General features: G+C 46.9%; 1 protein-coding gene across 6 annotated transcripts in view; it reads left to right on the top strand.

Moving 5' to 3' along the window:
* The window catches only part of KIDINS220 (kinase D interacting substrate 220), a 987,486-nt gene that overhangs the window by 519,267 nt on the left and 451,637 nt on the right, over positions 1–16,582 (top strand). For all 6 annotated transcript variants that reach the window (XM_069235892.1, XM_069235890.1, XM_069235888.1 and 3 more), the window contains exon 18: positions 10,170–10,310. In XM_069235892.1, the coding sequence (XP_069091993.1) occupies positions 10,170–10,310 (141 nt within the window). The remainder of the gene's footprint in view (positions 1–10,169; positions 10,311–16,582) is intronic.

Genomic DNA, 16,582 nt, shown 5'->3' with positions numbered 1-16,582 from the left:
GTTTGAGGAAACAGAATTTTAAGGATCAGGATTGGATTAAGGCAATAGATAACAAGATTATTTTGTATGGTACTGTATTATGTCTACCCACCAATGGTTAAATGAAACTACAATAAAATATGTAAAAAAAATAATTAAAAAATGGCGTTTGACATTGTGAATTGGATTTTCCTCCTGGCAGTGCTGACAGCCATAATTCCAAATGTGGGTCAGACTTCTTTATAAGGAACCCACGGCCAGGGTCAGGATCGGTGGATTGCCCTCCGAATTGCTCCAGCTAAGGAAGGGTACACGCCAGGGGTGTCCATCGTCGCCACTGCTATTTGTGATGGCCATAGAGCCATTCGCGCAGCGGCTTCAACGAGTCATGGAGGAATGGGACATACCAGTGGGAGGGATAAAACCTCTGATACCGCTAAATGCGGATGATACGCTCTTCTACCTGATGGAACCAAGGTCATCACTTCCCATATTGATGAGAGAGCTGGAAACATTTGGGTGCTTATCTTAATGTAAATACTTCTGATATCTCAGAATAATGGTGGCCCACAGTCGGGCAACGAAACCAACACAATATAGAAAGGGTAATTCTGAGCCTAGATAGGTCTGTACATTTCTGGAACACCCTCCCATTGTCGATAATGGGGTGTGTCAAAGTAGCAAAGATGGTATTCTTGCCTAGATGCCTATATACTCTGCAGTACTCTCTTGATACACTTCCCAGGTCAGTCTTCAAGCGTTTATACTCGTTACTGATAACCCTCGTATGGTTAGGGGGCTGCAGTAGGTTGAGCCGTGAGACCCTGCACTTACACTTAGTAGAAGGAGGATTGGCATTGCCCTAGAGTTTTATTATCTAGTCTCAAAGTTGCAGCACGCCACACATTGGTTGGTGGAGGGGGGCAACTGGGAGAAGACTTTCCTTAGAGACAATATTCTACCGCAACTCCTCCACGCAGGGGGAAGTGGGGATTCCACTGTAGCATTCATAATAAAACACACAGCAACACTCTGGGAGCGAGCAATGAAGGTGACGTTTCTGGTGATTTGTCTCAGCTAGGTGCTTTTTTACCCTTGGTGTACCACAAGCATGTGCACATTTGCACAGACAATAGAAGAGCTGTGCATTATGTGAACAAGGGGGAATGCGTAGGCTTTAGGCAACTTTGTGTGAAGGAGATACCGTGGCTTTGGCCACAAAAAAGAAATGATGATCTGACAGAGCAGACAAAGTGCGTTCCCTGTACAGGATTTTGTCAGCTATCTACAAATGGTAAGTGTGTACATAGTTCCTGCGAGCAATTTTTTGGACATGAAGGCATGCCACAGATAGATTTGTATGTTCCTCATCAGAACATGAAGTGTCAGCTGTTCTGCCTCGAGTTCTTTTGTGAACATTACTGAAGGGATGTGTTCTGCCTAAATTGAAACTCCCCTGTATGATTTTCCTTCATTTCCTTTTCAAATTAGAGTCATAAGAAGACATGTAATGGATGTCATCTCATTGCTCCACAATTGATGCAAAGGACTTGGTACCAAATTCTCTTAACTTGTTCATGTGTCATCACTCCAAACTACTGTTTAAGAAGAATTTTCTGTCCACGGATAGGGCAGTCATGGCATCCAACTTTTGTGACCCTGTCTTAAAGCTGACAGAAATATTTTGAGTGAACTTCTTCCAAACTGAAATACTCAAGCAGTTGGAAATAATTCACAACTTAATGTTCTTTACAGGTAAAGGATCATCTTTCCATTGATGTGCCTGATGTATTGCAAGTTTTGCTTTCCCTGAGTAGAAAACACCATAATGTAGAGGCATTTGGTGGCTTTGTCCTCTTTCTTGCATTAGCCTCAGCAGGGTTCCTTTTTCCAGCTTCCCATTGTGATCAGATTTCTTAAGGAACTGTAGAATGCCTTTCCACCCACTCCCTTTGCTCCTTCTTACTGGACCTGAACTTGGTGATGAAATTTCCTATGGGGGAAAGGGGCTCCCTTTGAGCCCAATTGCATCCTTTTTCACTGATTGTTGTTGCTGAAGATTGTTTCTCTAGAGGCTGTTGCCTTTTCCTGAATTGTAAGGAATTTTATGAATGGTCATGGTATCGTACAATCTGTCTTTGCTTCGCTGTTGGTATTGAGATTATAACCTAAAGTTTTAGTTAAGGTATAATTTGAGATACATTTCCCTCAGAATGTACTTTTGCAGACCTACCTCCTGAATCTTCTTCCTTCCATGTTGAAAGAGATGTGGCTCGAATTGGACACAATACAGGCTCTCAGGTATCATGTGCAGAGATCCAGGAACTATAAAGACAAACAACCTTTTGTCAGTGCTCTATGTGTGCTCTATGTTTTTTAAAAACCTTTTTTATTGATTTTGCAGGTTAAGTCAAACACAAGGCCCGAGAGGGCAACAATTAACCAATTACATCTGAAAAGCCCAAGTAAAATACAAGTGTCTGCACAAACACATTACCCCCACCTTCTGCCGATATATTGGAATGTAAATCCACACATAAAATGTAATATCTCACAGTCACCCAACCATTTTCAACTCGTAGATGCCCTGATTTCATAATCAAGCAAGGAAAGATTGCTTCTAGTTCAATACCCCTATAGTCTGCCCATGCCTGCCAGATTTTGTTTTTTTTCTAGGTACCACTTTCATCCCAATACAATGGTCCATACTATTCTTCCTTTCTGCCAATGATGGAGGCGTCGTACCCTTCCACTCTTGTGGTATGTCCCGCTTAGTCAGGCCTACATTTAAAGTGACAATCAATATCTATTGCTACCTAAGTTGTTGGTAAAATGTAGCAGAGTAAGTTTGTGGTCTAAGGGAACTGATCAAGCAAGTACCCTGCCCAAGCAGGCAGTTGCCCCGTGCCAGTATTTCTTTAAAGCCGGGCAGCTCCATACTGTGCATAAAAATGTACCGTCCTCTGTGCCACACCGAAAACAAGTCGGAGGTGCTATTATGCCCATGCGCCAGAGTGTTTGTAGCGTGAAATATATTCTATGGCAGTATTTGAGTTGTACAAGCCTGATTCAGGCCGCTATTGCGGCTGTACGTGGTATTCCATACATTATCGGGCCTGGAAGTCATCGGGTTGTTTGTGCTCCCCCAAGTTGCCCAGGAGTATTTAACCCTCTGGTGGGTTTAACTTGGGCAGGGCTTCCGAGTCTACTATGTAGGGGTTCAGAGAGTGGTGCAGTTGGAAATATATATATGAAACTGACTACAGTGTACTTGATAGTTGGTTTCAAGAGTTTGGAAGGGCCTTAAGACTTTTCCCAGTGCTCCATACTTGCAGTCGCGGTTTGCAGGAGGGAAAAGGAGTGGAGTGGAGAGTGGTGTGGGGAGAGGGAACAGAAAAAAATATAATACCTTTCTTACTGCGCCGTTCCAAACCGCTCCTTTGGCTGCCAGAACCTGCGACCAATCTTAATGCTGCTTATATGCTGCTGGCAGCAGAAAAGCAGCGTTAGCATTAGACAGAATGCCCTGGCTGGGTGCTCTGAGGCAGAGTAGAAGTCTCTGCCTGCTGTCTCCAACACAGTGCCGGGTTGAAGTGAGCCTAGTGCACATGTGTGTTTGGCCAGCACAAGATGGCCGGCCAAACATACATGCGCACAGAGGGAAGTGCTGTGCACTCCCCTAGGTCCCTGTCTTGCCCCATGCCCCGCCCTTTTACAACAAACCCATAATAAACATGCATATTTTATGAATGGGAGGACAGTATGTGCTCTGCGTTAGATTATGTTTTCCTTAGAGGAGTACTGATTTGGCAGTGGCCACTTGGGAATCTGTTTAGACATTTGCAGAACATTTCTGCCTATATCTGGATATAAAGTCAGAGATGCAGTCTGGTAAAACGGGCCTCCATCAGTTCTTAGTTTAAAAAATTACTATGATTCATATACTCATGACTACATACATGGTTGATACCTGAGTGGCTTACTAAAATGAATCTTCTGAAAGCTGATGTCTTTTGAGTGAAAAGTTACTTAACTTTGGTAATATTTTTCCCCATGTATGTTTGACCTTCCTGCAGTTTCCTCACCATCTTCATCTTGCTGCTTTCCTTTTATCCATGGGACTTTATGTGGTAATGTTCTTTTTCTTTAAAAATAGTTTTGACTATTTTTCTCCTGTGGAGCAGGAAAGACTATCCTGAACCCAAGTTGATAGGTTGGGCTGCACCTTTATGGAGACACTTTGCCATTTCTGGTTGTAGTAACAATAACTTTCTGCCCAGATTGCTCTTATACTTCCTGTTGTCCGTCAAAGGTACTTCTGAAAAATTCCAGATCTAGTCTAATGCAAATTGAGATTACTTCAGTGAGCATCCTGCAGGAAGGTCCAGTATCCTCAGAATGAGATTAGTAATGATAAGTAACTTTTCCTTCTGATGGACATATCTACCTGTGAATTCCTCACCGTTGGAATATCCCCAGTGCCCCAGCATTCCACTGAAACTTTTCTTTACACCTCTCCCACATTGATGAGGATGTCCTTGTCGATGTACTGACGTATGTCCCTTTTTTTCCACACCTTCGATGCATAACGCTTTTTTCATCTCTCCTTTAGGGTATGCTGTTTGGCAGTATTGTTTCAGGGAAAAAGCAGTAGCTTTATTCTGTGACACAATGGGGGTCGCTTTGACCTCAGCGGTCTTTTTCCAAGACCACCGAGGGACCGCCGTGCGGAAGACTGCCAGTGGTGGCGGTTTGCCGCTCGGCCTATTATGACCGTTGGCAGCTCTCCGTCCTTTTACGGATGGAGAGCCGCCAACAGCCATACTGGCGGGAGGCGGGGAAGTGGAGGTTGCTCCACCGCCATGGCAACAGAACATCGCCCAGCGAATCACGTCCTGTGATTCGGCGTGGCGGTGTTCTGTTGACGGTGTGGTGTCGGCGGAGCTGCCCCCATGGCTCCCGTCCCCTCCCGGAGGATCGAGGGACCAGGTAAGTCGATCGTCCGTTAGGGGAGGGGGGTGAGGGGGTGTTGTGTGTTGTGTGGGTGCATGGGGGTGTGCGTGTGTGTGTGTATGTAGTGGGGGGGTGTGAGTGCGTGTATGCTTGCAGGGGTGTTGTAAGTTTGGGAATGAGTGCGTGTATGTCTGTATGGATGTGTGCGTGTATGTTTGAATGTGGGTGTGCATGTCTGACTGTGTGTGTGGATGTTGGCGTATGTGTGTTGGTGGTGTGTCGTGTGTGTATGAATGATGTTATGTTGGGGGTCGGGGTGGGGAGGGGGGTCCTGCCACCTTTGAAGGGTGACAGGGGTGGTGGGGGGTGTAGGGGAAGGAGTCTGGGTGGGGGTGGGGGAGACCCCTATCAGTGCCAGGGAAGGAATTCCCTGGCACTGATAGTGCTTACCGCCATGGATTTCATGGCGGTTCCAACCGCAGGAAATCCACGGCGGTAAGCCGGGTCAAAAGACCCAGGTCTCCAGCCCGGCAGTCGTCTCCGCCCTGGCGGGCGGAACGGAGAAGCGGCGGATGACCATGGCGGTTACAAAAAAAAAGACCGCCAGCATGTTGGCGGTCTTACCGCCGCTTCTCCGCCTTCCGCCAGGGTCATAATGACCCCCAATGTCTCTGCAGAGAAAGTCTGGGTTCAAGACCTGCTAGAAGTGTGAGGGTCAGCTGTTGATCACTGATTCCCATGATGACGGTCTCTGGTGTCTCAGCTCAGACCTCAATCTGAAGGCCTTGAAAGAAAGAGAGGCAAACTCTTCATGGCCAAGGAAAGGAAGGAGTAAAGAGGTCTTTGGAAGTCTTGACTTCTTTCGGAGTTTCCATCTCCTCACTCCTCAAAGTTATCCAAGATGAAGAATAAAAAGAAGCGGTGTCACAGTTTCCAAAGTCGATCTTGAAGAGATGTTTCTCTGACATTGATTTTTCTGCATCCGTGGTCGTCTGAAGGCTCTCCAGCATTGCCGTCCAGTCTGGTGATTACTCCATTTCGCCTGGGCGTTCCGGAGTCAGAGGTGGTTCCTGTTCCCCATCCAGTTCTGCCTCCACCTCCTTGACAGGAGCAGGAGAACCCAGCTTTCGCTGCACCTGGAACCGACCATTCAAGCTTTCTAAATGTGATGTACATCATTTGTTGCAGAGCCATGACTGCATGTAGTGCACCTGCGGGGCCCAAGGGTCCAATGTTGTACTTGCTGAGAGGCTTCCCAGCTCAATATCTGCAGGCGACATTCATACCAGTGGCACAGGTACCCTGGCCTGTTCTGGCGTCGGGGAACATTACTCCTTCGCCAGTTGAAACTCAGTGGGAGTCACCAGCCCCAATTACGCCGTCGCCAACATCGGATGGCTCTGTGCTGATGTTACATTGTTAAGTTTCAGTTCCTGTGGGTTCTGCAGCTCAGGTGTCAGGAGTCTCCGACTCCGCTACTGACGTCGCCAGCGTGGATTCAGTTTTCTCCAGCGCAGCGACTGGACACGAGGCATAGGCCCTATAGAGAAGCTCAGTGTCCTCTGGAGGAGGAGCAATATTTGTGTGCTAAGCAAGATCCTGACCTGAAAGAAGGTGAGATAGTTACACATGATCCAGATTTTGAGGGCCTGGTGTCGCAAGGGGCTTGGACACGTCCCCAGAATGGGAGTTGACGTCATCAAAAGGCATACCTCCTCCTGAGGTAACGTCATATCATGTGGTGCCAAAGGCTGCAGAAATGTTGGAGTTGCCCCTTCCTACAGCTGAACTTAAGCCTGTTCCGTTGATGGAGGTTCTACATTCTGTCTCTTCTGTGTCAGAGCACATGTTCCCTTTTAATGAGGCGTTATCAAAGCGTTTGGCAGAAGCCTTTGTCAGCCATGGCAGTGTCTTGACCCATTGCCAGATGGTACAAGACTGTTTCAAGGGATCCTTTGTTTTTAAGTAATCATCCATCACCTGAAAGCTCAGTAGTGCAGTCTTCCTGTTCCTCAAAGTTGACTCTAGGGTCCTTTCCAACTTCCCCAGCGGACTGGGAGTCTAAATAGATTGATCAATCCGCGAAGAAGTGGTTTCTTCTGGGAGTATAGCTCTGAAGTCAGCCAATGGTACTTGTCTTTTGTACCACTTTATTCATGCCTTTATGGATTCTACTAGGACAGTGATACCAAAGATGCCGGATGATATGCATGGGCACTTTGCAGAACTGTTAAATGAAAGTCAGGTGGCTGCAAGCCAAGTCATACAGTCAGGCCTGGACATGGCTGATTCGGTGACTAAAGCGATGGGGGACATCAACTGCTACACAATGGCTGAGAGGGTCTGGATTCTCGCCTTACATGCAGGCCCTTCTGATGGATTTACCTTTATATGGTGCAAGACTGTTTAGCGCCAAAGCTGATTCTGCCTGTGTGAGATCAAGGACAGTAAAGCAACAGCCAGATCTTTAGACCTTCATTCTTAGCCTAGTGACTACAGGCCGTTTCACAAGTTCCGGGAATTCGGCTGGAGCTACTCCTTTCTCATCAGGCAGCAGTTCTAGCACCAGCAAACGTCCTCCAATCCACTTTATAGAGCTTACTGATGTCGTGGCAAGAGTAAACGAGCAACAACTCATCAGCCTTCCTCCTCCTCTTCCTCTTTTTTCCCAGCTAATGTCACAGGAAAGCAGCCCTAGTTTTGCCTTCTTGGAGCATACTTTGCCAGTGGGAAGAAGATGGTCCAATTTTCTACCATAGTGGAGGTCCATAACATCGGATTATAATGGAAAATGGGTGTGCCTTACCCTTCCAGGAATTTCCCGTTCCCCCAACAAAGTTATTGTACTGAGGAGCATCTTCTGCTACTTCAGCAGGAGGTTCAGTCCTTACTTCAGAAGGGCACAGTGGAGTTGGTTCCAGAGCAGGAACTGGGTCAGGGATGTTACTCCTGGTACTTCCTGTTTCCCAAAAAGGACAGTAAAAGGACAGTTGTTTGCGTCTGATCCTTGACCTCAGGGTTTTGAATTGGTTCCTCAAGCAGGACCCTGGCACAGGTATTTCTTGTGCTGGACAAGGAAGACTAGATGTCTTCAATCGACTTGCAAAATGCATGCTTTCACATCCCCATTCTGCAGTCGCACAGGAAGTATCTCGGTGGGGTCTCAGCATTACCAGTTTGTGGTCCTTCCATTTGTCCTTACTTTCATACCTCGAGTCCTCGCAAAGGTGATGGCGATGGTCGCAGTACATCTCAGAAGGTGGGGAGTACCGGTATTCCCATAGCTGGATGATTAGCTGCTCAAAGCCAACTCTCCAGAGTTGGTGCTAAGTTACTCGCATTTGACAACTCAGTTGTAGAACTTGAACTTTTCCATCAACAGGCCCAAATCTCACCTAGAGCCCTTTCAGCGCACCCTTTTTGTAGAGGCAGTACTGGACACTACAGTAAATTCAGAGGATTCTGGACATTCAGGCTAGAATTTTGATGTTTCCGATGTTTCAGAGTGGAGCAATGATTCCAGTCCTGAAAGTCTTGCACCTGCTCAGTCTGATGGCCTCCTGCATTCTGTTGCTCATTCATGCATGTTGGCACATGAGGACCTTCCAGTGGCGCCACCACAGGCAGTGGTTTTAACACAAGCTGAGATCTCAAAGAGCCTGTCAAAATCTCCAGAGACACTGCAGCAGATCTTCGATGGTGAGGTGTGGACATCAATTTTTGAAGCCATTCTGTCCTCCTTCCCCAGTGGCCACAGTGTTCATGGATGCCTCCACTTTGGTCTCCTGAAGAGAGATTGTTTCATATCAATCTATTGGAATTGTGGGTGATACCTCTGGCTCTCAAGGCCTTTCTCCCTTCCATCTGCTGTCAGTCAGTGTAGGTCTTGACAGACAATACTACTGCAATATGGTACGTCAGCAAATAGGGAGGTGTTGAGTCATATCTTCTCCACAGAGAAGCTCTCCGACTCAGGTCCTGGGCTTGTGACCATTAGATTTGCATCATAGTAGACCACTTGGCCAGAGTTCTGAATGTGCGTGCGGACAGTGTCAATCTGCATTTTTCAGCCAATCACGAGTGGCATCTCCATCTAAAGGTGGTACTTCACATCTTCTGGCTAAAGGGGGCCCCTTAGATAGACCTGTTTGGCCCTCACAAGCACATACACTGCCCGTCCTTCTGCAGCCTTCAATATCCAGTGCAGGGGGCTCTGGGTGATATGTTTCAATTTAACTGGGGTTCCCAGCTTCTTTACGAGTCCCCCCAATACACTTGATTCCTTGAGTTCTGAGGAAGATTTGCGAAGACCAAGCCCAAGCCGTATTGATAGCCCTGGATTGGCCGCAAAGGATGTGGTACACAGACCTTCACCACCTCTAACTGTGCCCTCCGCTCCATCTCCCTCCCAAGGAAAACCTAATTTTGCAGTCGCAGAGCCAGGTTCTACAATCTCACCTCCAGAGACTGCACCTACATGCCTGGAGATGGAACGAGGCAACCGGAGTTCTTTTCTTCTCCCCCTGATGTGGTGGATGTTATTTTATCGGCCAGGCAACACTCTACCAAATCAGTTTGTGCTAGCAGTTTGGCTACGTTTGTTAAGTGGTGTGAAGGAAATTCTGTTGACCCCTTAAAAGTCTGTTTGTCTGATGCTTTACTTTTTGCACTCTTCCTAGCACAACAAGGTTGTGGAGTTGCATCAGTTAAGGGATATTTGTCTCTCCTTTTGGTATTCCTTTGTTTACCTGATTAACCTTCTCTGTTTAAGTCCCCTGTAGGGTTAAGGTTTATAAAGGGGCTTACCAGCAAATACCTTACCACTCTGTTTATTGTGCCTCACTGTGATCTTAATTTGGTACATATTTGTCCTTTGAGATTCTTTACTTTCAAAGCAATTTTGTTTTTGGGGGTCGCCAAAACGTCTGCTAAATGTGTTAATGAATTGAAGGCATTAAGCGTGAAACCTCCATTCACGACTTTCTTTGCAGATAGGTTGGAATTGGGAACCAGAACTGCTTTCCTACCGAAGGTGGTTACTTCCTTCCACTTCATTCTGTCATTATCTTGAAACAATGCCTTTAATCAGGTTTATCTGTTTAACAGCAATTTCCATTTCCTCATCAATTTAGGGCAGCTGCCAGAAGTTGATAAAATGAGAACATCTCAAATTAAGAGGGCAACATCTGCAGGAGAAATATCGTTTTCTTATTTTGTTTTAAATTTTTTATTTTCAGGTTCTAAAGTGTGAAGTAGAGCTAATGGCTAAAATGGCGAAGACTATTGATGGCTTTACACAGAACCAGACAAGATTGGTGGTAATTATTGATGGCTTGGACGCCTGTGAGCAAGACAAGGTTCTGCAGATGTTGGACACGGTATGTTTAAAGTGCTTTTTGGTATAGTTGTAATATTTTGCACATTGCCACATTTCTTTATTTGTTATTTATTATTTCCATTTGAATATGAAAGATGAGACTGTGTGTGTCTGATGAAAAAGCATTGACGATCACAGAGTATATTACAAGCAGGCTAGATGTATTGTTGTCACTGGATGTTCCTCATAGACCAAGAAGGCTTGCAGTTCCTTGTTATGTTTTTGTGGTGTAAGGCAACAGTGAAGGTCGCTTAGGACTGGTGTCTCATTTAAGCATGCTGAAGCGCAGGTGTTTTTTTACCTCAGTGATTTATTATATTATTGTTTTTTATAGTACAGTGCGACTCTCAACAGACTCACGAAATGTAACTCAGTGGTAACACATTTCATACTTTTCAGTCTATAAAATCCTTACATGTTGATAGTGTTACCTTCTCACCTTTTTTCATGAGGCTTCTGGAAAGCAAACAGGTGCATACTTGGCCTCTTAGATATTCAAATGTTTGGGGCATGTACCTCTGTGATGTAGTGATTAAGATGTTTCGGGCATCAACCTAAGTGACTTAGTTACAGTTAATTTCTTGGTTGCAAGACTGTGGTGTACTAGATGTCTTTATGCCAGCAGTTGATCGGGATTTTGTCACCTTTGTTAATCAGCACCAATTACAACCATTGCTGGCAACATTTCAGTGATATTGGTAATCCTGTCATCACTCTTTTTCTATCTCCCCGAGGAGTGGGCTTTTTCATTGTGCATGTATGCAGTCTTTTAGTTCTTGAAGAGCTCTGCAAACAAGTTTCTTCCAAAATTGCTTATTTCTTTCTTTTTTGAACCAACGTTATTGATTTCTTGCTTAGAGATGTACAGTGCATAATCACCATTGATAATATCATACGTATATGACTTAAGCACTTAGCAAATCTTTGCATCTGATCGTGTCATATGCAAGACAGGAGTTGCTGGCTCAATAAAACAACATTGTGACCGTAACTCAAATGATGAACCAGGAGGCATTAATTTAGTGTTTTGCAAGGTAAATACAGACAAGCAATTCATACTGCACTGATAGGTCAGACATGATATCGGTCCACAATGTTAACATTGATGCACAACTGACAGAATACGTTTACATCTGTTTCTGAAAGATCCCTGGTATATGGTTTAGGCCGCACGTAAGTTTCAACACTCATCTTATTCGAACCATATACTGTAAGGCACTAGCACCCTCCCAACGCCTGGGTCACAGCCAGGACCAGCAATCTAGCCGCAGCCTGCGTTGCCCTCTCACTATGGCTATTATCATTATGTTTTTAATACTGTATGTGTTCCCTATTTGTTTGCAGTTCCTGAATGTAGATGTTCCAACCACTCTCTATCGGGACCCATCTCAATCCTCTTGCTTCCTCTCTCCTAAGTGCCACCAATTCAACTCTGCTTCATTTCAAGACCACTGCACACCAGTGGGAGATGGTCAGAAGCATTGGGAGACTTCCAATTCATAGCAATGGCTTGCCTGCCAATGACTTGCGGCAAATCAATGAAACGGTTAGTTACTATGGCTTTTTGGTGATGGTAATAGAGGCCTAGCAAAGCACTTTCAGCAGTGTATAGATCATCCCGGTCACTTAGTGCAGCAAGAGTTTCTGTAATTTGGAGCCGGAAGCGGCTCGAGTCAGGACAGGACCAGAACATATGGGTCATGTTTGCACCCAAATTGTGACATCGGGGCACTCTGAATGGGAACCACATATTTTGTGCAATGCAATTGGCATGAGATATGCTCTATGTAGTATATTATAATGTTTGTGTTGGAATTTGGGGTTTCCTGACACCTTTTTGTGATATATCAACACCCTATCCCATTTCTTATCCAGCAATTCTCTGCTCATGTCCTGCTCCCAGATTTGGCAATTCACCAGCAGAGGGTCACGAGTCGTATGCGCTAGCGTTCTGACAAGCCATGTAACTGGATGCCTGCCGCTTCTGCCCGGCTTAGAAAGACATTATCACAAAATTATTGATGGATGGAGTGCTGAAACTTTTCAAACACTCACCCCCAGTCACAGATCTGGGTTTAATCCATTGTTATTTTGCTTGCCACGTCACCCCAGTTCGGACCCAGCTATATGAAAATCAATCTTGACCCTGCTCTCAATGGGAGCAGTCCAGCCCGAACTGCCAAGCCAGGTCCTCTCTGGATAGGATTCAAGCATCCTAGGTCCGGTTTCAGGGTATCACCCTTCATCAGCCAGGCTAGCTTGAATCCAGTGGCGAAGTTTCAACACTCCATCCATCATCCTTGCTAAAGTTGCACTAAGTGGGAAGGGTATGCCCAGACGTGGATCCCTTACCCGCTGTGCCACTGGATTCCCCCCTGCCACGGCTACGTGCTGCTTGGGCTCGTTTCCTACCTATGGTGCCCAAGCAGCAAGTAGCCGTGGCAGGGGGAAACTCAGATGGCAGCCACCCGCTGGGAAATTGCACCTCCTCTCCCAGTCAAGGAAATTAGGTAGTTGTCTCGGGCAGTTAACCTCAAACATTGAGGTCCGCAGAGGTGGCGAGGTGGAGCCCTGTGGCACAGACCAGACGACCAACGAAGTGGTGAGGGGGCTGAACCATTCACCCCCCACCAGCACTGTGCTAGGAGTAGTGTATGAACAAAGGAAAGCAATGTAGATGATCAGGCAGTAGGTTTTCAATCAATTGGACCCCTCCGCTCAGTTCAGCCCAGTGAGGCGCAGGGAGGAAGAGTATCAGAGTCAGACCAACGAGACTCAGCCGGTGTCCTGCTTCACATCAGCACCCCAGTCAACCACTCGCCGCTTCCCTCCGTGGTCCTCAGGGTGCCTATTCCGCAGCAGCGCTGCTCAACACTTCAGTCGAGTAGGGTCCAATGGGAACTGTTTGCACACGTCGTCATTGTCTTCCTAGGGCAGGCACTCTCACCACTGCCAGCCGGGTCGCACTTCCCCCTTTATGTTAGTCTTTGTTCCAGGGCTGGGTCTCCTATGTAGCACCACTCCACCAGCTGCCATTCCACGCCGAAGCCCACACAGCAGTAGCACTAACCTCGTGGCCCCAAGGCAAGAGGGGAAGGGCATTCTGTCCTTCGCCTCACTCTTCAGCCACTTGCCAGCCTCCACGTTTCAGCGATGGGCTCACCTTCTGCCATGGGCTGCTCCCTGACGAACAACCACTCAGCCCCCGTCATAGGGACAAAGGGAAGGATTCCTTCTCCACTTGCGTCTTCCCCAAATCGCCGTGCTTCAGCCCCTGGGGGGGCTGCCTCTACATTTCCTGCTCCAGGGCCCGTAGCGTGAGAGAAAGAAAAGAGGGGGGCACATAGTCCTCTGCGGCGCCCTGCCTGTGTGTCAGCCCCAGGGGGTTTGGGAGGAGGCTCATTGCCTGCTGTAGGCCGTTCTCGTGCCTGTTCCTGCACAGCTCTCATGCACAGAGAAGAAGGGAGAGGAGCCGGTCGTCCTCTTGCTGTGTACTCTTTGTTCGTATGTCAGCTCCGAGGGAGGGGCCCGTCATGAGCTGCGCCCTCGCGTTCTCGGCCATGGCCTCCAGGCACCGGTTCAAGCCCCCTGTGCAGCAATCTGTTGTGCGGCAACTGCAGAGATGGCCACGCACAGTGATCTCTCACGGGCTAGGCGGCAGGAGCTCCCTTATTTCTCGCCCACCATCTTGCAGCACCAAGCCATGCCTCTAAAATTGCTTATTTCTTTATAGTTGAATTTGAGAAGTGGATAAGTTCTACTGATTGGTCACAAATGCCTGTAACTTGAAAACTTGGACACATAAGTGTTTCTGATATCAATGACAAAACTCAGAGATATTATTCATTGTGCAAACCTGTTTGTAAATCAGAGGAGCTCTTTGCATAGTAGGAGGTCAGTGAACTAGACACAGGAAGGAGAAGGATTGAAACCCACTTTGCTTCACAGTGTGATGTCAAAATATTCATTTAAATCATCCTTTACATTTGCCCCTTTCTCCCTCATTCCATCTAAGATGGAGAAGAAGCATCATGTAATGGTTCTTAAGGAGCTTCTATTCATTATGTTTCAAGAACAGATAAATACACATAATTCTTTCTGGTTATTGAGGTTTTTCAGACAGATACAGCTACCTGTAGATTTGTCACCTTTTTAATATCCCAAGGCACCAGACTGGATCCAGCACTGGTAGGTGGCATTAACTCAGTCTAACCATTGGTTACTGCCTGGACATGAAATCCCTGAGACACTTTTGTTCCTCCCTGATGTCAGTTCACTTTTTCCCACACCTTTTGAGGTGGATACAGACCTGCTCTCAGTGGAATTTTCCACATAAAATCCATATTTTTTACAGTGCTAAGAGAATGTCAACTCTGGAACAAGTCAGAGTTTAAGCCCTGCCACTTCTTTTATAGACAAATGTTAATAAAATCTGCTTGGGGACTAAGCACAACTCCAAGATGTTCAAGCAGTGCTGCCTCATGCATTCAGAAGCGTTTGCGCAGCGAGAGGCAAAATTATTTATGCCGCTTTCTAGGTCAGGGTTGAAGTTGCTTTTATCTCCCTGTTCCAAATTGTTTAAAGACAATAAGAGGAAGCACAAGAAGATGTGTAGGTGGGATAACTGTAGAAAGTTGGCTTTGTATATACTATTTCAAAGTAAGAAATAGTGTGCACAGAGTCCAGGGGTTCCCCTTAGAGGTAAGATAGTGGCAAAAAGAGATAATTCTAATGCTCTATTTTGTGGTAGTGTGATCGAGCAGTAGGCTTATCAGAGGGTAGTGTTAAGCATTTGTTGTACACACACAGGCAATAAATGAGGAACACACACTCAAAGACCTACTCCAGGCCAATAGGTTTTTATATAGAAAAATATATTTTCTTAGTTTATTTTAAGAACCACAGGTTCACGATTTACAAGTAATACTTCAAATGAAAGGTATTTCACTCAGGTGTTCTAGGAACTTTGAATAATCACAATAGCATGTACAGTTTTGACAAAAATGGCAATAAGCTATTTTAAAAGTGGACACAGTGCAAAAATCAACAGTTCCTGGGGAAGGTAAGTATTTGTTAAGTTCACAGGTAAGTAAAACATTTACAGGGTTCAAAGTTGGGTCCAAAGTAGCCCACCGTTGGGGGTTCAAGGCAACCCCAAAGTTACCACACCAGCAGCTCAGGGCCGTCCAGGTGCAGAGGTCAAAGTGGTGCCCAAAACACATAGGCTTCAATGGAAACAGGGGTGCCCTGGTTCCAGTCTGCCAGCAGGTCCTCAGAGGGCAGACCAGGGGGGTTTGTAGGGCACCGGGGGGAGACCCAAGCAGGCACAGAAAGTACACCTTCAGCGGCACCGGGGCGGCTGGGTGCAGAGTGCAAACAGGCGAACAGGCGTTGGGTTTCAGATAGGAATCAATGGGGAGACCCGGGGGTCTCTTCAACGATGCAGGCAGGCCAGGGGGGGCTCCTCGGGTAGCCACCACCTAGGCTAGGCAGAGGGTCGCCTGGGGGTCGCTCCTGCACTGGAGTTCGGTTCCTTTAGGTCCTGGGGGTGCAGTGCTGGTTCCAGGCATCGGGTTCCTTGTTACAGGCAGTTGCGGTCAGGGGGAGCCTCTGGATTTCCTCTGCAGGCGTCCCTGTGGGGGCTCAGGGGGGGTCAACTCTGGCTATTCACGGGTTTGCAGTCGCCGGGGAGTCCTCCCTGTAGTGTTCGTTTTCCACAGGTCGAGCCGGGGGCGTCGGGTGCAGAGTGGAAAGTCTCACGCTTCCGGCAGGAAACGTGGAGTCTTTAAAGTTGCTTCTTTGTTGCAAAAAGTTGCAGTTTGTTGAACAGGGCCGCTGTTCTCTGGAGTTTCTTGGTCCTTTGGATGCAGGGTAGTCCTCTGAGGCTTCAGAGGTCGCTGGACCCTGTTGGATGCGTCGCTGATGCAGTTTTCTTCGAAGTAGGGAGACAGGCCGGTGGGGCTGGGGCCAAATCAATTGTCGTCTCAATCTTCACTGCAGGGCATCAGGTCAGCAGTCCTTCTTCTTCTTTAGGTTGCAGGAATCTATCTTCCTCGGTTCTGGGGGCCCCTAAATACTGGATTTAGGGGTGTGTTTAGGTCTGGGAGGGCAGAAGCCAATGGCTACTGTCCTTGAGGGTGGCTACACCCTCTTTGTGCCTCCTCCCTGTGGGGAGGGGGGCACATCCCTAATCCTATTGGGGGAATCCTCCTTCTATAAGATGGAGGATTTCTAAAAGTAAGAGTCACCTCAGCTCAGGACGCCTTAGGGGCT

This window comes from Pleurodeles waltl, chromosome 5, assembly GCF_031143425.1.
Source record: "Pleurodeles waltl isolate 20211129_DDA chromosome 5, aPleWal1.hap1.20221129, whole genome shotgun sequence".
In the NCBI taxonomy this organism is placed as follows: domain Eukaryota; kingdom Metazoa; phylum Chordata; class Amphibia; order Caudata; family Salamandridae; genus Pleurodeles; species Pleurodeles waltl.
Note: the sequence above shows the minus strand (reverse complement) of the source record. Positions and strands in the feature narration are given on the sequence as shown.